General features: G+C 51.7%; 1 protein-coding gene across 2 annotated transcripts in view; it reads right to left on the reverse strand.

Annotated features, from left to right (window-relative positions):
• MYO5B (myosin VB) overlaps positions 1-24,351 on the reverse strand; it is a 333,083-nt gene that overhangs the window by 55,369 nt on the left and 253,363 nt on the right. For both annotated transcript variants that reach the window (XM_055559254.1, XM_055559253.1), the window contains exons 15-22: positions 24,161-24,301; positions 23,190-23,287; positions 18,463-18,549; positions 17,882-17,993; positions 12,688-12,899; positions 10,573-10,729; positions 9,244-9,483; positions 3,132-3,365 (exon numbers count right to left, since the gene is read on the reverse strand). In XM_055559254.1, the coding sequence (XP_055415229.1) occupies positions 3,132-3,365; positions 9,244-9,483; positions 10,573-10,729; positions 12,688-12,899; positions 17,882-17,993; positions 18,463-18,549; positions 23,190-23,287; positions 24,161-24,301 (1,281 nt within the window). The remainder of the gene's footprint in view (positions 1-3,131; positions 3,366-9,243; positions 9,484-10,572; positions 10,730-12,687; positions 12,900-17,881; positions 17,994-18,462; positions 18,550-23,189; positions 23,288-24,160; positions 24,302-24,351) is intronic.

Raw genomic sequence — 24,351 nt, forward strand, 5'->3', positions numbered from 1 at the left:
CTGAAGAACTATGGATGGACGTTCATAACATACAGGAGGCGGTGATCAAGACAATCCCCCAAGAAAAAGAAATGCAAAAAAGGCAAAATAGTTGTCTGAGGAGGCCTTACAAATAGCTGAGACAAGAAGAGAAGCTAATGGCAAAGAAGAAAAAGAAAGATATATTCATCTGAATGCAGAGTTCCAAAGAATAGCAAGGAGAGATAAGAAAGCCTTCCTAAGTGAACAATGCAAAGAAATAGAGGAAAACAATAGAATGGGAAAGACTAGAGATCTCTTCAAGAAAATTAGAGATACCAAGGGAACATTTCATACAAAGATGGGTACATTAAAGGGCAGAAATGGTATGGACCTAACAGAAGCAGAAGATATTAAGAAGAGGTGACAAGAATACACAGAAGAACTACACAAAAAAGATCTTAATGACCTGGATAATCACAATGGTGTGATCAATTCACCTAGAGCCAGACATCCTGGAATGCGAAGTCAAGTGGGCCTTAGAAAGCATCACTATGAACAAAGCTAGTGGAGGTGATGGAATTCCAGCTGAGCTATTTCAAATCCTAAAAGATGATGCTGTGAAAAATGCTGCACTCAATATGTCAGCAAATTTGGAAAACTCAGCAGTGGCCACAGGACTGAAAAGGTCAGTTTCATTACAATCCCAAAGAAGAGAAATGCCAAAGAACGTTTAAACGACTGCACAGTTGCACTCATTTCACATGCTAGCAGGCTCATGCTCAAAATCCTTCACAGTAGGTTTCAACAGTACGTGAACCAAGAACTTTCAGATGTTCAAGCTGGATTTAGAGGAACCAGAGATCAAACTGCTAGAATCTGTTGGATCATAGAAAAAGCAAGAGAATTCCAGAAAAGCACCTACTTCTGCTTCATTAACTACACAAAAGCCTTTGACTATGTGGATCACAAAAAAACTTTGGAAAATTCTTAAAGAGATGGGAATACCAGACCATGTTACCTGCCTCTTGAGAAAACTATGCAGGTCAAGAAGCAACAGTTAGAACTGGACATGAAACAATGAACTGGTTCTAAACTGGGAAAGGAATACATCAAGGCTGCATATTGTCATGCTGCTTATTTAACTTATATGGAGAGTACATCATGCAAAATGTTGGGCTAGATGAAACTCAATCTGGAATCAAGATTGCCAGGAGACATATCAATAACTTCAGATATGCAGATGACACCATCCTCATGGCAGACAGTGAAGAAGACCTAAAGAGTCTCTTGATTAAGGTGAAGGAAAAGAGTGAAAAAGTTGGCTTAAAACTCAACATTCAGAAAAACTAAGATCATGGCATCTGGTCCCATCATTTCAGGGCAAATAGATGGGGAAACAATGGAAACAGTCTCACTGTTTATTTTCTTGAGCTCCAAAATCAGTGCAGACGGTGACTGAAGCCATGAAATTAAAAGACACTTGCTCCTTTGAAGAAAAGCTATGACAAACCTAGACAGTGTATTAAAAAGCAGAAACATTACTTTGCCGACAAAGGTTCATCTAGCCAAAGCTATGGTTTTTCCAGTAGTCATGTGTGGATGTGAGAGTTGGACCATAAAGAAGACTGAGTGCTAAAGAATTGATGCTTTCAAATTGTGGTGCTGGAGAAGACTCTTGAGAGTCCCTTGGACAGCAAGGAGATCAAACCAGTCAATCCTAAAGGAAATCAACCCTGAATGTTCATTGAAATGCCTGATGCTGAAGCTCCAATACTTTGGCCACCTGATGCAAAGAATCAACTCATTGGAAAAGACCCTGATGCTGGGAAGGATTGAGAGCGGAAGGAGAAGAGGGTGACAGAGGATCAGATGGTCGGATTGCATCATCAACATGAGTTTAGTCAAGCCCCGGAGATAGTGAAGGACAGGAAGGCCTGGCATGCTGCGATTCATGGGGTTGCAAAGAGTCGGACACGACTGAGTGACTGAACTGAACTGAAACCAACTTTTCTTTTTTTTTTAAACAGATGAGTGAACTAAGGTCAGAGAAATTTCCTGTGGGCACTTAGCAATGGCCATGCAGGGGTGAGAATCCAAAACTCCAGTGTCTATTTCAGGACCATTCCTGTGAAAGCATTCTGCTTGCCCCAATTTTTAAATACTTAGAATTATTATTTCAACATTAGAAACACTGAGTCCTTCCCACACAGATTCTCAACCCATTGTGACTCTCCAGTGATGGACAGGAACTAAGCACGTGGGCCATGCCATAGAGATGGCATGGGACACTGAGGCTGTGGAAGGCTCTGCAGGGGCACGTGGGACTTCCCTGGTTTGGACAGCTATCTCAGGAATGGAGAAGGGACTCTTTGCATCCTGACATTTGAGATGGGGGCAAGGGCCCAATCCCAGAAGTTACATTTTATGGAATGAAGAGTAAACCTACAGAGCACGCCAGCCAGAGTAGATGAGCCAGGCTGAACCAATCAATACTTAAACTTTAGGCAAATTCCCCAAAGCACTATGGTTATGGGGAGGGATGCCTAGGTGTTTTGTTGTTTAGTCGCTAAGTCGTGTCTGACTCTTCTGTGACCCCATGGACTGTAACCCGCCAGGCTCCTTTGTCCCATGGGATTTCCCAGACAAGAATACTGGAGTGGGTAGCCATGCCCTTCTCCAGAGGATCTTCCCGATCCAGGGATCAAACTTACATCTCCAGAATTGGCAGGTAGATTCTTTACCGCTGAGCCACTGGGGAAGCCCAGGGGATGCCATGAGGTTGCCCCTAATCCCTGCAGGCAATAAAGGTCACTACCTCTAAACCGTTTCTCTTGCCAACAAGGACTGAGGCCACAGAGCTGCTTCAGTGGCTAAGTCTAGGCTATAAGGGACATGCCCAAAAGCACACGTGTGTAACCTTTCAGGGGATTCCATCGTGTCCCACTAAGGGCAGAGACTCAATCAACACTCGCCAGGTGAATGGACATGTGCTTGTGTGGGTTCCCCTAATGCAGGGGCACTTTCCATCTAAACACAGAGGGATGGTCAGTCTTGGGCACAAGCCCCAGGAAAGTCCATGGCAGCTGTAAAGCTGGAAGAAGCAAAACTGCCTCGGAGGGGTGCTGCATTAGCTCACCCACCACCCAGCTACCGCTCCAGCCCCAACAGACCTTCCTCAGCTCATCCTTTTCCCGGGTGTGAGTGTCCTCCAGGACCTTGCGCTCCGAGTGGGCCCTCTGCAGCTCGGTCCGCAGGCTCTCCACCTCCTCCTGCAGCTGCGGGCCTCTGTCCTCACCCTGGCTCTGCTGGTAGCAGGCCACCTCCTTCTTCAGCTTCTCCACTTCCATGGTGTGTGTGGAGGTGACTGCTGATAACTGCTCCGACAGCGTCTTGAGCTCTTTGTTCTGCGAGAGCATCAGCAGACGGGAAGAGGGGAGAAAGAGGTGGACGGCAAGGTTAGTGGGGCAGCAAAAAAAACAAACAAGAAGGCAATTAAAAAAGGAACTTCCAAGGTGGAATTGAATCTCACAACCACTGAATGCTTGAGTGCTTTCTTGGCATCTCCCTAACAAAACTGTATTGTGAACCCAGGAGAAACACGGGAAAAGACAAAGCAGTGGGACTGACATTCGAGGCGTGCTTAGGAACAGGGACAGTGCTGGAAGCTGGCTGAGAGTGGCTAGCCTTCTATGTCCATTGGGAAGATCTTATACCTGGTTTTGAAGTTTCAGGAACAAGGCACTTGGCTTCTTGGATCTGCAGCCTTTGCGTTTCAGGCTTCCCTGCTCTGTCAACGCTGAGCCCTCCTGCCCTCGGACTCACTGGCAACAAAGAGCTGCAACCTAATCGCTGACTCTGAGACAAAGGACCTCTTTAGCATCCCCTCTTCCAAGGAGGCCCTCCACGGGGCCGGGGGAGCCCTCCCACCACCTGTCCGCTGGTCCTGTAAGAGCCTGACTCCAGAAACGGATGCCCTGGCCAAACCCATCCCTGTCGACAAGGTACCCAATCACATACCCACTCAAGCAAACAGGCAAGTGAGAAGCAGTCCCAGGTGCCTGGTGGAGGTACAGAGGGGGCAGGGAGGGAGACTGTAGGTGAGCTCATACACAGCAAGCCCTGAGGACCCAAGGCTGTGTCAAGTGCAAGGGCAAACGTGGGCAGAGAGGTGCTGCAGTTGAGCGTATCAGCTGAAGGCGGTCAGAGGGAACGTGGAGGGGAAAGATGCAGAGTTCTCCCGATCATCAAGTAGGCAGCAAACAGTCATCATCATTCTCCATGGCTATTCTCTGCAGGAGCTCAGAGTAAAACAGCTCTTGGCATCAGGAACCAATGACTCTTTCACATCAGCTAGGAAGGTCATGGGGAGCAGTGAGGGGCAGCAGCAGAACAGGTGTTGGACCCAGTACAACACAGCAGATGCCTGGGACCTCAAGGCTGAGACCCATGTTTGGTGTCCAGGCAGCACAATCCCAGCACTGATCCATCACAAAGAGATCCTCCCACCATCTGAGGAAACGTGCCAATTACAACCTGACACACTCCCATATCTGGGCTGGCAGTCAGCTTTGCTCTAAGTCATCACCAATGAGAAATCCAATTAGGCGGCATCTGTTTAAACAACCCAAAGCTGGTCTATTCTGCCCACCCAGATCTGGGTCTCCTGGGAGGCTGAAGGGTCTCTGCACAAGGGGAGTGGGGTACAGGACAGGGATGCGAGTTGGACTAGCCGCCTCGACACTGCTCTGTTCTGGGCAGGAAGTGAGGTTCCTCCCAGTGGCGTGGCCTGGGTCAGATCCCAGGGAGAGTGGGGATGAGGACCAGGCTGGGGGGCAGGGGGGAGGCACTCATGACGGAGCAGGTGTGGGGTGTAGAGACAGGCATACGACATGGTGTGACACCCTGCTGTGGGCAGCGATGACACCCCAGGACCCATGTGCAAAGACGACACGCCTAGGAGGCCAGTTTCTTTGTTTTCACTGACACTCAGGCTGAGGCGAGGCTCAGGGAAGTTGAGGAGTTAAGAGGCTGGAGTTGGGCGGACCTGTGCTCAGGCCGCAGCTCCATCCTGGTCACTGCACCTCCGTGTGCCCGGCTTCCTCAGTGTGAAAGAGGGGCCACAGTAACTCCATCCTCAGAGGTTTCACCAAGGTTCAGGGAGACTGAGGGCCTCCCTGGGGGCCGGCACCCAGTAGGTGCTTGACAAGGGTCACCCTCTTCTCCTGGGTTGCGGGGAGTGGTCCCCTAGAGAATGGAATGGTGAAAAGACGGGTCAACAGGGGTGTGGGTGGGAGATTCCTAACGGCAGCCCTTGGACAGCCCCTTATTTCACTATCATCGGCACCCAGAAGTAATCGCTGGGGACACACCGTGGCTGCACATTTCCTGTTCTGGAGGCATGATTTTAGAAAGGGAGACCCCAGAAGGGCCTCACAGCGTCCTGCCTCCTCCTCACACCATGATGTCTACGTCAGGTGCCCACAGCTGTGCAGCCAAGCCTGGCACCGGGAGTGGAGGTGCCCTCCCGGTGAGGGCCAATCCTTCCCTCAAAGACCCCGGAAACCCTCCCTGCGAAGGCAGGCCAGGCTCCCGGAGCCGTCTTGGTCAGTGTGACCCGAGACCTGGGCAGCTCTGTCCTGAACCAGGGAGGGCCTTGTCCTGATACTGGGGGGCCTGGGGACCCCAGTTCTCCTCAGCTTCCTCAGATATCCACAGCATCCACTGTTCAAGGGCACCGTGCTGCATGATGCACATCTGTCAACTCATTCTCTCCTCACAGGAGTCCTACATAGCAAGGCTGATTCAGTTCAGTTCAGTCGTTCAGTCATGTCCAACTCTTTGCAGCCCCATGGACTGCAGCACGCCAGGCCTCCCTGTCCATCACCAACTCCTGATTAATACACCTACTAATCAAGGCTAACTAATACACCTATTTCACAGTTGAGAAAACTGAGGCATAGAAGGCCATAAAGCTGTGACTTGCCCCTATAATTTTTCAGATGTACATGAATCATAAAATATTAACTACTTTAATTTAACCAAATGCATATGAAGTATACTTTATCAAATTGATTGAAAAGACTACTGACTGAATCCATACATTTGTGTCATATTTTTTCATTAAAATATAGTTTAATATAACCTTATATAGGTCTAAGGAACTTGACCCTCATTAAAAAAAAAAAACCCAAAACTGTAAGCTCAACTGGCCATCTCACTGTACATATGCTTGAATAAAGACAAACTGATAAGAGTCAAGTTCATAGGTTATACCATTTTGGGCTGAAAAAATGTCACACCACAGGCCTACACCAGGGACACTGCATGAACCCGTCCCAGGAGCTATCACTGCACTTACTGCTGAAGGATACTGTGAAGGCTGTAGCTTAGTACATCACAGGTTATGAACACCCTCAGAAAAATGTCTCAGCACCACGGACACCACCAACCCTTGTAAATGCTTTCCGAAGGCAATGGCACCCCACTCCAGTACTCTTGCCTGGAAAATCCCATGGAGGGAGGAGTCTGGTAGGCTGCAGTCCATGGGGTCGCTAAGAGTCAGACACGACTGAAGCGACTTAGCAGCAGCAGCAGCAGCAGCTCTCAAGTTATCCTATTTCCTTCTTCCTGTTTGTTTGGGAACTTGGTGCCGAGTTCACATCGTCTCTTCAGCTGTGTGCACAAAACCTTCGACCTGACTTTTGGGCCCTAACCTCACCCTGGTTTTAGCCTGCAGTTTCCTCCTTTGCTGTCTTCTTGGCAGTGGGGACACTGGGGACACTTTTTAAAAAAGCACCCCCTGGTGATTCTACAGTGCAGCCTGGAGTTGAGAACCACTTTATGGGATCAGTGAATTTTTGAGTTAGAAGTTACAGATCTTGGAGAAGGCAATGGAAACCCACTCCAGTACTCTTGCCTGGAAAATCCCATGGATGGAGGAGCCTGGTAGGCTGCAGTCCATGGGGTCGCTAAGAGTGGGACAAGACTGAGCAGCTTCACTTCCACTTTTCACTTTGATGCACTGGAGAAGGAAATGGCAACCCACTCCAGTACTCTTGCCTGGAGAATGCCAGGGACAGGGGAGCCTGGTGGCCTGCCATCTATGGGGTCGCACAGAGTCGGACACGACTGAAGCGACTGAGCAGCAGCAGCAGCCTCCGAGGAACTCAAGGCCCAGTTAAAGATTTGGCCATAATCCCTTTCTGTCAGCTTTGGCGGCAAGTATAACTGAGACAGGACTCAGGCTTCCATCTAGCTGGGACTCAGTCCATGATCTCAGGCCACTCTGCCAAACACTTGGGGATGTTTTCACCTATGTTGTTCCTGGCATGCGTGTCTCCTATCCTCCTGGCTAAGAATCTGTGTGCGTTGGGGAGTAGCCTCCTGAGTTGTCTCCAGGCATTACACACAAAACAGAAACGCATTCGCTTACAAAAGGTGAGCCCCGCCTTCTAAGAGGTTGCAATACAACGAGACTCTAATGTCCTGGTTCCACAGGTTGTTTATGACTCCTCTCAAGACAGAGAGCCACGCGTCTTCTTTGACACCAGGTCACACACTCCACTACAAAACACTGGCTGGTCCAAGGATGATACTGTCTACGAGAATGAACTCAAAACAAAACTAAGAGTCTTCCTTGGACTGAGGAATCCTCACATGTCTGAAGAATCTCCTAATATGCAGATATCCCCAAATTTGGCTGGAGGTGGCAGAACATTCTCTGGAACCAAACTGCCAAGTTTCCATCTTAACCATGCCACTTCCTAGCTTTGCGACCTCATAGGCTACTTGGTCTCTCTGTGCCTCAGATTAAAATGGGAATAACGTTAAATCTTACAGGATGTGGTGAGGATTAAATGACTTAACACGTGAGGAGAGTGCCTGGCACACAACTGAGCAACATGGGGAGGGACATATGAAAACAGAACCTAACTCCCCCCTCCCTGCCTTCTCTCCTCACCCTCTGCACACAGGGCGCCCTGCCCAGGGAGGGTAACACCGGCCACTGCTCATAGATGTTTGCCAAGTAGGAAGCTTAAGGCAAAAAGTTCTTTTTAAAAACAGGTCTTTTAAATCTGCTTCTCTTTGATGTTCCAGCACGTGGAGTGTAAAATACTAGATTTATTTTTAACCTCTTGAGTTAACTTTGGAAATCAGCAATGGCAACACAGGGACTGATGGCTGAAGAGGCGGCCAGTACACGGGGCTCCGCGCACGGCACAGTGGTGCTCGCAAAGCCTGCTCCTTCCTCGGACCACACTGTTTGCTCAGAAGGTTAATGGGGGCACTTTGACTATGCAAATGTCTTTCCCAGCCAGTCGTCAATAGCCATAAAGTAATAAGAATGATGGTGATGAGAGCAATAATACAGGTCCGCCTTGCGCCTGTGTTTTCCACATGGCTGAGCCCAGAGAGCCATTTTTCCTGTCTACTCCCGATGCTCTGAGCAGTTGTGTCTTCCTCCCTGACCTGACCTATCACTGCGGGCCAACCCTGTGCGAGCTTTCTGTCTCACTTCTCCACCAGGGAGCGGAGCCAAATGAGACTCCCATGGGACTCACACAGAGACAAACACCAGGGTGACAGTCCCTTCTCCAGAAGATTGGTCTTTTTTTGCAAGAACAGAGAGGCAGTAACATCTGACTACTTTGGGGGTTCCTATTTAGGGCAGCTGGTTTAGGTGTAAAATGGCTCATTTATTTTCTTGCCCTACTGGGATCATGAGAAGCTTTAAAAGTGCCTAGCGTAGATTAGGTACAATAAAACCAGTGACCGCCAAGGCAATGCCAACTCTCTCTTTCTCCATCCCTTGCACCAGGCACGTTCACCCCTTTCCTTCCCTCCATCCTCGCCTTTTCTTTCTCAGGAGGCACCAGAAACCCTCTAGGCATTGCAGGAGCCTGGTCCTGAGGTCACTAACACCCCACAAGCCCAAGGCACCAATGAGCCTGCTTTCAACTCTGGAAACCCGTTTTAGCCACGACACAGGAAAGGACTGACTCTCTAGTGACGTTTGGGGTTAAGAAACCAACATCACCCTCATTATGGCTGCGGGATCAGGCAGACAGGGGCTGGAGCGCTGGTTCTAGTACTTCCTAATTCTGTGATCTTGGCCAAGTATTTGATGCTCTGGATGCGCAGTTCGCTTACCTGTAGAATGGCCTCGTGAATCTGCATGGGGATCAATTGAGAGCTCCCCAGGGGAAGCTGTGGGTCTCTCTCAAACATGCCTGTGGAGTCTCACCCCGGCCCCAACCCCCGGGTGGGAGTAGAGACACTGACCTGGTCGTCGATCTTCCGCTGCAGCTGGACAATCTTGTTCTCCATGCCCACGTTGAGGCGCTTCAGGTGCTCCGCCGAGCGCGCCTCGATCCTGAGGGCCTTCAGCGCCTGCTTGGCCTTGAGCCTCCGGAAGCCGCACTGGATGACAATGGCCGCGCCCCGCAGCCGCTGGAAGCGCCTGCGAGCCATCCAGCCCCGCACGTGCTTCTGGATGACGGTGGCCTTGTGCTCCCTGAGGACCTAGCAGGGGACAAGCACACACCTGGTGGGTCTGTGCTACACCATGGGAGTGAGGGGCTCGTGCACAACTCGGGGGAAGCGAGAGCCAAGGTCGGCGAGCTACCGCTGCCCTATGACTTGAGGCTTTGGTGGCCGCCTGTCTTACGAACAAGCTGCAGCTAAGTCCGGTGGCAGCTGTCAAACCCTCATTTCTAATTTTTAACTCACTAGGAAACCACAGTCTAAAAAAAAAAAAACAAAAACCTCCAAGTCAGAGGGGCTTAAAGATCATCCAGCTGATAGCCCCCCATTCAACAGATGTGGATCCGCTCCTGGTGCCTGTCAGCTGGAGGCGAAGTGAGATGGTTGTGTGGGATTGTCAATCGGGTTACTGGTTTACAGTTAACTTGGCTTGTAATTCGGTCTTTCTTTTTTCCTACACAGTAAAAAAAACCACTCAGGAAATTAAAGCATCACCAATGCCCTCACTATAATGCCCTGCAAAATAAATGTCTGCGGAATGAATGAAAGTGTTAGTCACTCAGTTGTGTCTGACTCTTTGTGACCCCATGGACTGTAGCATGCCAGGCTCCTCTGTCCATGGGATTCTCCAGGCAAGAATACTAGAGTGGGTTGCCATTCCCTTCTCCAGGGGATCTTCCTGACCCAGGGACTGAACCCAGGTCTCCTGCATTGCAGGCAGATTCCTTACCATTTCAGCCCTCTTGCCCTTGGACTGGGACTGTACCATGATTACCTGGTCCTCAGGCCTTCAGACTTGGGGAGAGTTACTCCCCTGGGTTTCTTGAGTCTCCAGTGTGTACACGGTACATCGAGAACTGCTCAGCCTTCATACCTACATGTGTCAGTTCCTCATAATACACCTTATCCACACGTGCACAGACACATGCATCTCCTGTGGCTTCTGTCTCTCTGGTGAACCCTGAGTCACTGTGCCTCATGAGACTTTGGTCAGGATTCGGTGGGAGCAGAGTTGCAAAATTACTTAGAAAAAAGTGAGAAGTGCCCAAGTGCTGAGGCTAGTGCCAAGCCATCTACTGATGCTCAGGGCTGAGTCCGCAGCCCGAGTCCCTGGGGGCGGCTACGCACCTGGTGGTAGATTCTCCGCACAAACGTGCCCCGAGCGAAGGCCTGGATGACGACGGCGGCCCTGCGGACCCTCTGGTAGGCCTGGCGGGCCCTCCGCATGCGGTACTGCTTCTGGAGCACCACGGCTGCCCGGGTCCTCCGCAGATGCTTGGCCAGTCTGGGGAGGGAGAGAGCGGTGTTCACCCTTCGTGAACGCAAACCCTTTCCCCTCGGCCCTGCCTGGTCACCTGCCGGCTAGGCCAACTTGTGTCACCGTTACCGACCATAGCGAGGCCTTGAGACACAGCTCAGAAAAGAACTGGCTTCCTCCACCTCATCCAAAAACTCTTGCCACATATTTACAACTCAAAGTCTGATCAACTCTGATCCTCATCCGTCCATTCCCTGACCCACAAAGCCTCTCCTATAACTGGGCAGCCCTCAAGGATGTCACGTGTTCACGCTCGGGTCTGTCCCTGGACCTCACTGGGCTCGGAGGGGTCAGGGGCTGGGTCTTAGCATCCTTGTACCCCTACATCTAGTATAGGGCCTGGCACAGCAGCGCATGGGAAGTATCTGCTGAATGAACGTCACCTTCTCAGGCCTGTGGCGACCTCTCTTTACTTTCTCACCTCTCAGCCTTTCTGCCAGGGATGCACTGCAACGTGGGCATCTACTTCCCTCTGTTTAATTTCTACATTCCCCGTCTCACCCCTCAAGGCAGACATAAAGTCAATCCAACACTTTTTAGCCCCTGCAAGGGCTCTGTTTGGTGTCAGACTCATAGCAAGTGCTCAACGAGAGACTAAGAATATTAAAAGCTAGAAAGGACCTTGGACATCATCTAGTGCAACTCTGGAGTGGGCGGTAACTCACTCAGCCCTGCTCTGCTTGCTTAAATGAGTCTGACTCCTGGCAGCTCTCCCTGAACACTCTCTCTAGAATACAAACTCCCTGCAGGGAGAACACGGGCCATCCCACTACCCAGGACAGAGTCCTGTGCACCAGGGTGCTCGGCGATGCCCTAACTGTGGATGACAACTTAGTGTGGATACCACTGACAACTCTCTCATTTCTGTAGCTTTCATTCTAGAGACCACCTCTCAACTGTTCTCAGGTAATTAACAGTATTCATCATCTCTGGTTCTGCTTGGATAAACAGCTTATAACAAGGACATGAGGGGGAGCCGGAGCACTCTTCTAACGTTACAGTACAGTGAGTGCCTGCTCTGGGCTTGTTTCGATATTCAAGCCGAGAGGCCTGAGGAGTCACTTATGAAACTTAGGCCTCCAAATGCAAGGCGTCCTAGAGATTATTGTCACTTCTTCAAGAAAACCGGGATCTGCAGAGGTCACTGATGTTGAACCAGGGCTGGGTCCAAAACCTGATGACCCGACCCATGTAAAGGCTGCGGGGGTGGGTCTCACGACGAGGGATGGGGGTGTCCTCTATGCCCATCTCCCTGGTGATGCTCATACTGATTCAGCACTTCAGCAACCCAATGACATCACTAGGAGGGGACGTTTTCAGCAAAGTAGCCTCTTTCGTGTGGTGCTGGGCTGGGGCAGGGCAGCCCACTGGCATCAGGCTTTGCCCCAAGGGAGCTGCTTGTGGTCAGACAAGTCTCCCCCTCCCCCTCCCCGTGCTGGCTGAGTGCAACAGCTCATAGAAGGGACCTCCCCGGGCTTTTTCATTCAGCCCTACTAACCAAACTCCTAAGGGATTCTGAAATTGGTGGCGTAAGTCATGAAGCTGAGTGTACGTTAACTGTGAGAGAAAGGCTGAATTCATCTCTCTTGCGGAAAGAGGATTGTTTTATTTAAGCGTTTAAGCAAAGGGCAAACAGAGGTTTGGCTGGAAAACCAGCCAGTCCTAAGCTAGCACTGGTGGGTGGGGACAGACTGGGGGAGACAGGAGACCTGGGAACTAGACCTACTGACTCAGGTGGGAAGGGGAGGAGAGAGGGGCCCGGCTGCTGGGGGAAAGCTGGATATAGACAGGGCCGCGGAGGACGGCGCTCTACCCACAGGGGCTGATTGAGGCCAGCCAGCTCAGAGCCAGGCCTGCCCGCCACCCCCCACCCACCCCCTGTGCCCCACCGCACCGACCGCTAGCTCAGGTGTGCCCTGGCTCACCTGCGGGCCAGGTATCCTCGGCAGTACCTCTGCAGAGTTAAGGTGGCTCCCTTCAACCTGCGGTACTTCACCTTCTGCAGCCAGCCCCGCACGGCTTTCTGGATCATGATGGTGGCCGCCCGGAACTTGTCAGCCCGAAGCTTCTCCAGGTAGGCCACCTGGCCAGCCCGGAAGAAGATCTTGGTGCGGCCAAACTGGAACTTGTCAGGATCCTTGACGAGGCAGGGAGGGGAGCTGGTTCATCACCCGTGAGCAGCAAAGGAACGCACCCCATCGCCCCAGTTGCTCCCCCGCACGATTTCCCTGCTGGGTCTCACGCACCCCTGGCTCCTTAAACAACCGCTGAAGAGTTGGTGTGTAACCAACGCTGACCCGTCCCTACTGCTGCTCAGACACCGAGCGCAGTGGTGAGAAGCAGGCCTGCCTGCCAGCAGCTGGCGTCACGGCGAGGGCATCTCGGCAAGCAGACAAGGACACAGCATATTTCAGGCAGTGCTTAGGGTTATGAAGACAACAAAGCTTCATGAGGTTTGTGCACCATGACATTTACACATAGTGACATCGATCAATCAATCAGACTGACTCGGTGGTGATGTGATTTAGGTTGTGGGGGCTCCTGAGTCACTTTGGGCAGTTTATATCAGCTGTTTATGCCTCAGTTTCCTCATCTGTGCAACGGGGGTCATGTTTGTATCTTTCTCTAAAGGCAGCGTGAAGATGAGATGGAGTGCGTAAAACGTACTAAGAGGGCTGGAGGATGGGATGCAGATACTGAAACAGGCTAAAGGAGGAAGGCATCTCAACGGAGGGGCTGTTCAAGCAAAGACCTGAATGGAGTGAAAGCAGGCAGGTGTGGGAAATTACACATACATTGCGAATAACCCCCAAGTACATTCTATTTGGTGTCTAACTATGCTGTGAACTATTTCTTCAGCAGATGGTGACTGTCTTTAGCGACATGTACTTAGGTTAAAATTAGGGGCCCTTCCCATGCTTGCCCTAGTGGACAAGGGAAGATGACCCGGCAGTGTGTGTGTATGCGTGCGTGTGTATGTGTGTGTGTGTGGACAGGCCTGGGCTAGGGCACAGTACTCAGTAGGTGGCCCATGATAACTGAGTGCTCTTTGTAAATACACGTCATCTAATTTTGCTCACTGAGCATGAAGACCATTATAAGAAGGAGATAATGAGCTAGGGTGTAAGGAAAACACACGTATATATTTCATGCTGACCAGTGGCTCTGAAACCATGCTGAGTCGACACTCGTCATGGCCAAGCCCTGTACAGCCAACAGGAACCAGGTTCCATGCACAGGTAAGGCAGGCGGCCTGCACTGGGGCTGAGCTGGGGACACAGCAGCCAGCCAGGCCATTGCTGATGGTCCCTTCTATGGCTGGGCTGCTGGCGAGGCATGGAGGAGCGAGCTGCATGCCTGGTTCTCATTCCTGCCTCTGCTTTGGGCCTCAGCTCATGCCAGGAGGAACCAAGGCTGGGCGGGGCGGGGCGGGGCAGCTTTGAGATGCCTGAGGCCTGGCCTTCACCACCACCCGGCTGGGGAGACTCCTCAGTGAGGATGGGTTGGCGACTCAACCCTCACAGTTTGGGGACAAGCCTGACTACTAGGTCTTCAGCAGAGTCATGGCCTGGGGGGCGGGGTGGTGCCTGTTGAATCGCTGGGGCCATAGTACACTGGCCCCAGTTCCTATTCTGGAAGAAACCACCAGGGAAACGGCAGGCTGGTCTGCAGAGCCACCATTTGTATGGATGAGGATTTCTCTGAAGGCTCCAGTGGTGTGCCTGTCACCACTGGCCTGATGGTGGCACCCCTCCTCGCCCAGACATCTGCTTTCTCTGACCCCTAGAACTGACCATACTTTTCACATACTGATCAGAGGTCATCTCCCGAGAACCCCTCTCTGATAATCAGAGACTGAGGGGATAGGAAGAAATCTTAGCAACCCCTCCCAAGCCACTCTCTTACTGTACAGATGTCTAGAATGTTGAGGTGACTTGCCAAAGGTCTCACTGAAAACATCAAGGAATAGAACCCAAGACCCAGGACTCCTTGGCCAGAGGTCTCTTTATTGCATCATGCCCATTTGTAGGACCACCTCCTCTTCACACTCCTCTCATATGTAGCTCCTCTCGCTCCCTGGGTTCCTAGCAGAAGCTTGTTAATCCACTCCTTCACTGTCGGGATGCAGGTTCAGGTTTTCCTGATGGCCAGTGACGTCTGTAACTTCACTAGATGACCATCAGTCCTGGAGGGCAGGGCCCCCCTAGTTGGCTCCTTTGTAACTCTCACTGACCACTCTAAGGTAGTACATAGGAAGAATTCAAGAATTCAATACCCATTTGTGGAGTTAAAGAAAAAACACGTTCAAGCTAACGATGGAGGAATTCCTACACTCCTCACAGGAGACCACCACTCCTGAGCAACCTCATGATTCAGCCCCCACGCCCGGCTGCCCCTGGATGAACAGCGTGCTGCCAGGCCTACATGCCCCTTCATCACGGCTTCTCTCCCAATCACTCTGCCCTAGTATTACTTAGTACTTTCCTGGAAAGTGCAGGGAGCTGGCCTGTGCCCTTCTAGTATAACGGGTGACTTAGCCAAGTCTCAACCACTTAAAGTCTCAGGTCACTTAGCAGGAATACTAGCAGCACTAGTGACCAGAAGGTGTGCCCCGACATCCCCCCAAAGGGAAGAGACAGAGCAGGTTTGCAAGGGAGTCCTGAACACTGAGCCCTATTACGTCTGAAAAGTGAAAGAGCATTAGACGCTCAGCCCTGTCTCTTTGTGACCCCATGGACTGTAGTCGGTCAGGCCCCTTCCTCCGTCCCTGGGATTCTCCAAGCAAGAAAACTGGAGTGGGTGGCCATTCCCTTCCCCAGGTGATCTCCCCGACCCAGGGATCAAACCCAGGTCTGCTGCATTGCAGGCGCACTCTACCGTCTGAGCCACCAGGGAAACCCGCTCCTGTCTAGGAACGGCAATTACACACCATGACACTGATTAATCCATCAGACTGATTCAGTGGTGATGTGGTTTAGGTTGTGGGGGCTCCTGAGTCACTTTGGGCCATTTGTATCAGCTGTTTTTGCCTCAGTTTCCTCATCTGTGCAATGGGGGTCATGTTTGTGTCTTTCTCTTGAGGCAGCGTGAAGATGAGATGGAGTGTGTGAAACAGAAAAACGTCTGACTTGTACTAAGGCTCAGGGACTGTGAGCCTGGTGGCAGGTTTCATCAGGACGAGCTCATCTGTCACCCATGCAGCCACCTGCACAAACTCGAGCTCCTGTGATGTCCAGTGGCTGTGCCGGGAACACAACGACAGAGAGACCCTGGCCATTCAGTTGTCCACAGTCTGGTGAAATGACAAACAAGCCCCTAACTACAATACAAGGGGAGAAACGCAATAATGGAAGACAGAAGTGGAGAAGTGTTGGCCAGTGACTGACTCCATCTGGGGGGGCCAGGAACAGGCTTCATGGACCAGAAAGCATTTTAGAGCTCAGTTCAGAAGGCAAGAACCTGGCCAGACATGACAAAGGTGGGGAAAGCACTCCAGGCAGAGGAAACAGCACTTATTCACATACTTTAGGGGATTCACTGGTTCGTTCACGCATTCCATAAATGCCTGGTGAGTGACATCTGTGTGTCAGGCTCAGGGCTCATAACTTAGGGGGAGTGTCAATGCAAAGGCCGTCCTCTGCAAGAGAAGAAAGACATCTCGAGCACAGGACAGCACACCAGGGGCTCAGAGACTGCTGGACTGAGGAAGGCAGGAGGGCGGGGTCAGTGTGCAAGCTGGGTGATGTCGAACCAGAGGCCCGAGTGCATCAAGAAGCGGGTCTGCACAGTGGCCCTCGGTCCTGCCAGCTGGAGGGGAGTGCGGTGGGGGACGCTGAGTCAGCTGGTCTGATCTGGGGCCCCTCCAGATCGCCTTCTGCGTGGGGAGCAACGGTTCCACTGGAAGCGTGGAGAAACCAGGGAAGGGAGAGGAAGAGTGGAACTATGGCCCTGGGGAAAGCAGGAGCTAGACCCAGGGCTGAGCGGGCTGCTGCAAGACTTAACCACACAAACAGGCCAGCTCCCGGTGCCAACAAAGGAGGAAGACTCCTGACGCTCCCTCTCACTCAGGGTTCAGCTGACCCAGAACACATTTTTCTCACCCATGTAGAAAGAGATGTTGAAATGTAGATACTGGCAGATGTTCCATAGCACAAACCTCAATTAACCAGAGTCCAGTGAACCAAAGGCAACCTTCAGTTAAGAAGACTGCCACCCTTGTATTCTCTACGGAACGTTTAGCCCAGCATTCTGTACTGTCTATAGCTACAGTCTTGAGCTGCTAAGACAACGTTGTGCCCAGAGGGTGACTGTGTCACTTTTACAAAATAACTTATGATTTTAAACTTGGTCATCTGGCAATGAACTATACTCCAAATGAACAGATTTTCCTAACAATATGATACTTAACATTTTTTTTAAGTTGATGCAATTCTCTTCCCTTCTGAAAGGAAGATTCTCGATGTAATCTAACCATTTATTGAGATCATTAAGTACCATACTCTGCTGTAATCCCTGAATACTCTAAAACCAAGAAACACGCAGGGATGTGCCCCTCATCAAAGACCCCCAAGAGCTCGGCTGTCATTCTCCAGCCCCAAGCGTCAGCTGCCGAGTTCAGGTTGTTTCAGATAAAATGAAATCCACTGTCTTATTTAAAACAAGCATCTGAGGTTGGGCCTGAGGCCGGCCCTGCGATGGGGAAGACACAGGAGGTGCGGGTATTTCCCCCTCGGCTGGCTTCCAGGCCATCCGTGCTTGGGCTCCAGATCAGAGCCCCGGCAGGTTCACTGGTGCCAGCAGGCAGGCTGAGCGGAGGAGACCCAGGCTTTGGGGAGGACAGGGATCTGGGCCAGCAGCTTGGGGCCTTATCATGATCCCTAGGGCACTGTATAAACAATTTCATTTTCTACAGAACCTGTGATGTGGGAAAGGCTGGGAATGTCTTCAGGCAGGTGGAAAAGGGGCTTTTCCTTTACAGTCACTGATGCAGGAAAATGGATAAACATCTCAGATGACAGTTTTGGTAAGAGAGGTGAGGACCACTAAGGCAGTTAACACCCCATCCCAAATCCCAGGGCACCGCGCTTAGAGCTGGAGTCGTGGCTGTGCCCAGCTCACCTTGATGAGGCTCTCCAGCACAGACCTGCAGATGGCCTTTTTGTCTGCGTTGGCAAGGTCTCTCTTCTTGACCAGCACCCGATACCGGTTGAAGAAGTCATGGTAGGACCACCTGGAGAGAAAACCGGTGCGTCAGGGACACGCCCTGCCTCTCGGCCAGACAAGGGCCCTGGCTGATCTCAGACGGGGCCCCGGGGGTCAACACGTCCAGCACAAAGCCCTTCTCAGAGCAGCAAAACACGTTCCGGGGTGTTTTGTTCTCCCTCGATGCTGAGAACTTCAGCATGTAGCTGAGTTAAAGAATCACGCCTAGAGAACTGACAGGAAAAAGGATTTTGGAGGCTCTGCTGCTTGGAGGGCTGACCAGCTCGCTGCCCAGACCAACGCCAAGCTGAAATCTGAAAAGCTGTCCAGGAGGATGTTACTCTTGACACCCATACTTCTAGGACAAACTGAGATTCTCTCGTCTGTCGGCTCCCTGCTTGAGCCCTCAGCATTGGGGAGCATTTTTGGAGGCTCTTCTCTGGCTGACAGCGCATAAGGGGGTCCCCTGGGGAGGCGGGCCCAAGGGGGTGCGGTACCTGGATGGGTAGCCGGCCGCGCTGATCCGGATGGTCTCCAACACGCCGCAGGCTCGGAGCTGCTGCACTGCTCTCTTTGGGTTAAAACTGCAAAACACAAGACAAGCAATGAGAGGCCATAGTGGTAAAGAAACAGAACACGGGAGAGAGAGAGAGACCACCCCTTCCTGCACCGAGGTACAGGCATGGTGTGCCTGGGAGCTCAAGGCCAGGGGCCAAGCGCAGGCTAGAAGACAGCGACTGGCAGCACCTGAGCCGTCTCCGTTCTGTGCGCATTCTCACCCTCACCCGGACTGCTCCTCTTATTTGCCTCCCTGCACTCTGTCCACCCTCCCAAGCTCATTCCTGCCTCCTCTGCAGAGCCCAGACAGTGTATTAAAAAGCAGGGACATCACTTTGTTAACAAAAGTCTGTATAGTCAAAGCTATAGTTTTTCCAATAGTCATGTATGGATGTGAGAGTTGGACCATAGAGAAGGCTGAGCGCCAAAGAATTGATGCTTTCAAACTGTGGTGCTGGAGATGACTCTTGACAGTTCCTTGGACTTCAAGGAGATGAAACCAGTCAATCCTAAAGGAAATCAATCCTGAATATTCATTGGAAGGGCTGATGTTGAAACTGAAGCTCCAATACTTTGGCCACCTGATGAAAAGAGCCAACTCACTGGAAAAGACACTGATGATGGGAAAGACTGAAGGCAGGAGAAGGGGGCAACAGAGGATGAGATGGTTGGATGGCATCATCGACTCGACGGATTTAAGTTTGAGCAAACTCTGGGAGATAGTGAAAGACAGGGAAGCCTGGCATGCTGCAGTCCATGGGGTTGCAGAGTTGGACATGACTGAGCGACTGAACAACAACTGCAGAGCCTTCCCTTATTATTTCTACAGACAGGGGCATCTGTCTTCACTCAGTGACCAATCATATACACTTAGCACCTCAAGCATGATTTGGCTCCCAAGTTAAAAAGGGGAGTTTCAGGCCACGCAGACCTGGGTGTGAATCATGACATGGTCACTTACAGCTGCATGTGTGATTTGGGGCAAGTAACACACCTCCTTGTACAGCAGTATCCTCCTCTCTAAGGTGGGGAGAGTGGAAGTGTCCCTTTTAGAGGGTGAGTGTGAAGAGTAAGTGTAACAGCCCACGAAAGCAGTGAGAACAGCGGCTGGCACAACATACGAGGTCACATGTGCCGTGAGCTTCTGTCATGAGAGCTGCCCAAGAATCACACAGATAAAGAACTTTATCTTCTTGTCTTTAGAGATACAAGCCATGACTTCAGCAACTCACCCGCCCTAAGGTGCTAAGTTTAGTACTGAAAACCCCATTTTTATTCTAACACCTATACTGAGTAGGACACTGGAGTAAAAAGTCAGACGTGGTCTGGATTTTCTCAAATATCTGCACTTGGAGGCGGGAGACGTGTATAGAGGTAGCAAACTGCAAATCCAAGTGTTATTCACTCAGTCGTGTCTGACTCTCTGTGACTCCATGGACTGTAGCCCACCAGGCTCCTCTGTCTGTGGAATTCTCCAGGAAAGAATACTGGAGTGGGTAACCATTCCCTTCTCCAGGGGATCTTTCCTACCCAGGGATTGATTAAACCACAAGGCATCATGTGATACACGTGGTAAAAATACTGAAAGAAACTGGAGGGAAGGATACTGGGGTTGGCTGGGATAATCAGGAAGTCTTCAGAGAAAAAGAATTAAGCTGACCCTGAATCAATCACCATGATTCAGGATGAGGAATAAATGTTCTTTTTCTTTCTGGCTGTTCTGAAGCTCAGCTATAGCTGGACACAGAGTGAGCCCCCTCCAAGGACGTGGGAACCTGGCTCCACCTCCGCAGTCACCTGCCGCCTAAAAGGCTTCAGGCTCCCACCTACTGCCTGGGGCTCTGCGGTGCTGGGCAGGTACACGCGGGACCCTGAGGCACTCAGGACCACCCACTGCTGAGACTAGCCCACTGGCCTTCAGGAAACCTGGCCAGTTGCTCCGACGATGATCCCCACTCCAGAGGATCACACCTGCCCGGGGCCACCTCCTCCCTGGACACTTCCTGTTCTCTCGCCTCTTTATCGCTGCAGTTCCCACAGACCCACTGACAGTCACTCTTAGGCTGTCACCAGCTATCTGGGGCTAACAACTCCTTAAGAAGGAGACTATGTCTTTATTCATCGTGATTCCACTGTCCTAGCCCAGTGCCCGGGAGAGATGGCTTCTGAACAAAGGAGGAAGCAGAAAGAAAGACTTTTTATCAAATAGAAGCATTTAGTGCAGGACAGCAGTCTCCACTGGGGAAAATTTTGCCGCCAAGGAACATTAACGTTATAAGACGCTGTTAGTTGTCACAGAGGTGGGCGTGCCACTGGCATTTAGGGGGCAGAGGCCAGGGAAGCTGCTACGTCTCCTCCAGTGCACGGGACAGCCCTGCAGAAAACCATTACTTGGCCCAAATGCCCACAGTGCTGAGGCTGAGAAAACCCGGCCTTAGGGGAGGGGGAGGAGGGATACAGCACTTTGTTTTCAGAATTATCAATAACATTACAGATTTTCATGACATAAATTTTTATACTGGTCATAAATAATCCTCATTATCTTACTGAAGTCTTTCATCAGGATAACTATTTTTTTTTTTAGCCACAATTAACAGATGGGGAAATGAAACGAAGAGGGCGAGGGCCTTGCTTGGGATGAGCCAAACAAGCGGTAGCCGAGAACGCAGGCTTTCTGACTTGGTTCTGTAACCTCCCCCACTCTACTGGGAGGAAGACTTTGGTCCTGAAGGTAAAGGAGACTCCTAGAAAAGTGGGCTGTTAGGACTCGCACGTCCCTTTGAGAATCCCCAGGGGATTCTCTCACGTGGGAGGAGAGACTCATCATGAGAACTCGGCACATGGTGGGCACCTGGTTCTGATAGACGCATCGCCCAAGGTCAGGCCGGCTGCGGGCAGAGCTGGTGGCATTCCCACATGCTCTGCTCCTGGGCCCAGCGCGCCACTCTTGTCCTTCACACGTAATCTACGTCTTTCACACCCGCTGCTTTCCTAACAGCCTCTCTTTTTCTGGAGGCGTCTGGTAAACAGATCCACATGGGGGGATTTCCTGAGCATGTCTCGGGAACTTGGAGGAAGAGAGAAGAGTGGACAGTCAGCCGGCTCCTGAGGAGGCTGATTCGACACTGTCTTCCCAACCTTTTCTAGGACGAGGCCCCTGAGAGTGGAAGTCAAGCTTTATTAACTGATATGAAATGCAGAAGGCAGTTCAGATATTCATCCTGAGAGTCAGAGTTGCCAAAATAAATTATTTCACAGAAAGAAATTATGCCAGGACCAAAAAGGAAATCAGAAAGATGGGAAGGAATTGCTTGAAAATGGAAAAATGTACCTCCTTTGGCTAGCATGTGTGGAGGCTCAGGCAGCAGGAGGAAAGGCCACAGGGTGAGTGAGAGAGCATTCTGCAGGCGCAGGGCAGCATTCCAGGCAAGAAATGGAGAGACGCTGAGACAGGGCCACTGTGGCAGGAAGGGACATGGGAGACCATGGGAGAGACTGTCAGGTGGACTCCACAGGACTTCGACCATGATTGGATCCTAGGGAGTAAGGGCCCTGCTGCCCAATATGGTAGCCACTAGCCACCTGTAAGTAACTAAAATGAAAATAAGACTTTGCTGTCTCAGTCACCCTAGCCACACTGCAAGAACTCAGTAGGCATGTGTGACCATGTAGGTCACTGCAGATTTACCAAACAATTCCATCACGGCAGAAGGTTCTACTAGACGGTGCTGGTCCAGAGGGACCCTTTGGTTTCTGGTTTGGAAGAGCCAAGTTTGGTGGGTGGATGAGATGTCAGGAAATGCTTATGCCATTTACTGTGACAGAGACCAAATAAACAGGAACCGTTCTGGGGGGCGGGGAGGATGAGTCTGGTTTCAGACATGTTGAGCGTGAGGAGGCCAGTGAAGCTACAGCAGACCGGCAGAAATGCCAGGTGGAATCTGGCACAACCCAGAGACGACAGAGATGCCGAAGAATCTTTGCTGAAGAGTCAGATTTGGGTGAGGTCAGCCACGGTTGGCTGGCATCACTGTCTCAATGGATCTGAGTTTGAGCAAACTCCGGGAAATGGTGAAGGACCGGGAAGCCTGGCTGCTGCAGTCCATGGGGTCACAAAGAGCCGGACATGACTGAGCGACTGAACAGCAGCAGCAAACCATATGAGTGGGGACAGAAATGGAAGGAGTATGTCAAGGTAGGAGTAGTGGCAGAATGTGGGTCACAGAGAGGGGAAAGTGAGCAAGTGTGGATGGTTCTGGAGGCCCAGAGGAGAGGGGGGTGAGACACGGGACCGTCTGCACATCTCATCACTCGATGCACCACGTGAGGTTACGTTTCCTCAGTCAAAAAACCTTCCCTGACCACTCCCATCTCTGAACGGAGCAGCTGCTGTGAGATGCACTCATGTCCCCATTTAACGGCACACTTCTAACCGGCTCTCTGATTCGTGGGCACCCTAACCATCACTATAAGCAATGTGAGATCAGGGAGCTGGCCTTTCACGGTCCCCAGTTCTCCAAACAGCAGACAGCTGGGGTCCATACTTGGCACATAAACCACCGGGGTGGGGGGCGGGGCTGCAGGACCTGCCACTCATCCTGCCGGGGACCACAGACCCGTGGGGCTGTGCCCGCCCCGTGCCCCTGACCCTCGAGGCGACACTCACTGGAAGGGCAGCTTCTCGTCGTTGGGCTTGATGCAGCGGACATAGTGCGGCGTCGTGGCGTTCAGCGTCTCCATGAGCAGGTGCAGGGAGGAGCGGAACTGGGGAGACAGAGGTCAGCACCCCTTGACCTACTCCTCCTCAGCCTTTCGTGGTGAATCACGAATGTCCAGGAGCACCCCCAGACTGGGGGTGGAAGCTGTCAATGCTCTTATTGCTTCATTACTGTTTTAACGCAGGGCAGGGAGACCCTCAGGGACCTGGGGGCGGACTCCAGCTCTGACGCTGCTGGGCTGCGTGGCCAACCCCCATACCCTCCCGCATCCCAGCAACAGGCTCTGCAAAGCACCTGGGGAAAGACCTTCTGGGTGCGTTTCACTCAGCACCCTGATCAGATGAGATGAGGCGAGCAAGGGCCAAGAATGTGAGAGGGACCGTCACGTGGCTGGAGGCGCTGCAGCCCTGATACAGGGTGCCCGGGTGGCATGCTGGCAGTTACTGCCTTACAGGACGTGCCCAGAGCAGGCATCTACCGAAGCATGAGGGTCAGTGGTTGCCAGGGCTCAGCAGGCACTCTGCTCTCCTGGGAGACATGCTGGATGTCAAGGCCCACAGCAGGAGCCATTTCTCAATTTCGGGTCCCCAGGCTATTGATCCTGCCCTCCCAGATTGCACCCCTAGCCCACCAGGCTCACCCTCAGGTGTCTGTGGTCCTGCAATGTGGTCCCCCCCGACAGGGATCAGACACTCAATGTGGGACTGGAGTCCTCCCCTCTCTCCCTTTCCAGTTCCCTCTAGTGAAGGTTTTGCACCTTCCTTCTTCAAAGGGCACAGAAGGACCAGGCTGGGGCTGGGGATGCGGTTACCGAGGCCACTCGGGCCCCCCTCTGACTCTGCCCCTCCATCCTTCATCTCCAGAGAGGCAGTCTTGCCTCACGTGCCAGGCTCCACAGCTCCGGGGCCTGGGGGCTAACCTGGTAACCCACGGTTTTCTTGTGCTCCTTGTTGGAGGCTTTCACAGGGGGTCTGGAGGAGCGAATGTTGATCTTGGAAGAAGAGGTGGCAGCGGGAGCAGAGTCTTTGCCATCATGGAACAAGTCAGCCACCAGCGGGAACTAGAAACAAACAGAGGAAGAAGATGGAGAACAAGAGCTCTTGAACTTTA

Source organism: Bubalus kerabau, chromosome 21, assembly GCF_029407905.1.
Source record: "Bubalus kerabau isolate K-KA32 ecotype Philippines breed swamp buffalo chromosome 21, PCC_UOA_SB_1v2, whole genome shotgun sequence".
In the NCBI taxonomy this organism is placed as follows: domain Eukaryota; kingdom Metazoa; phylum Chordata; class Mammalia; order Artiodactyla; family Bovidae; genus Bubalus; species Bubalus kerabau.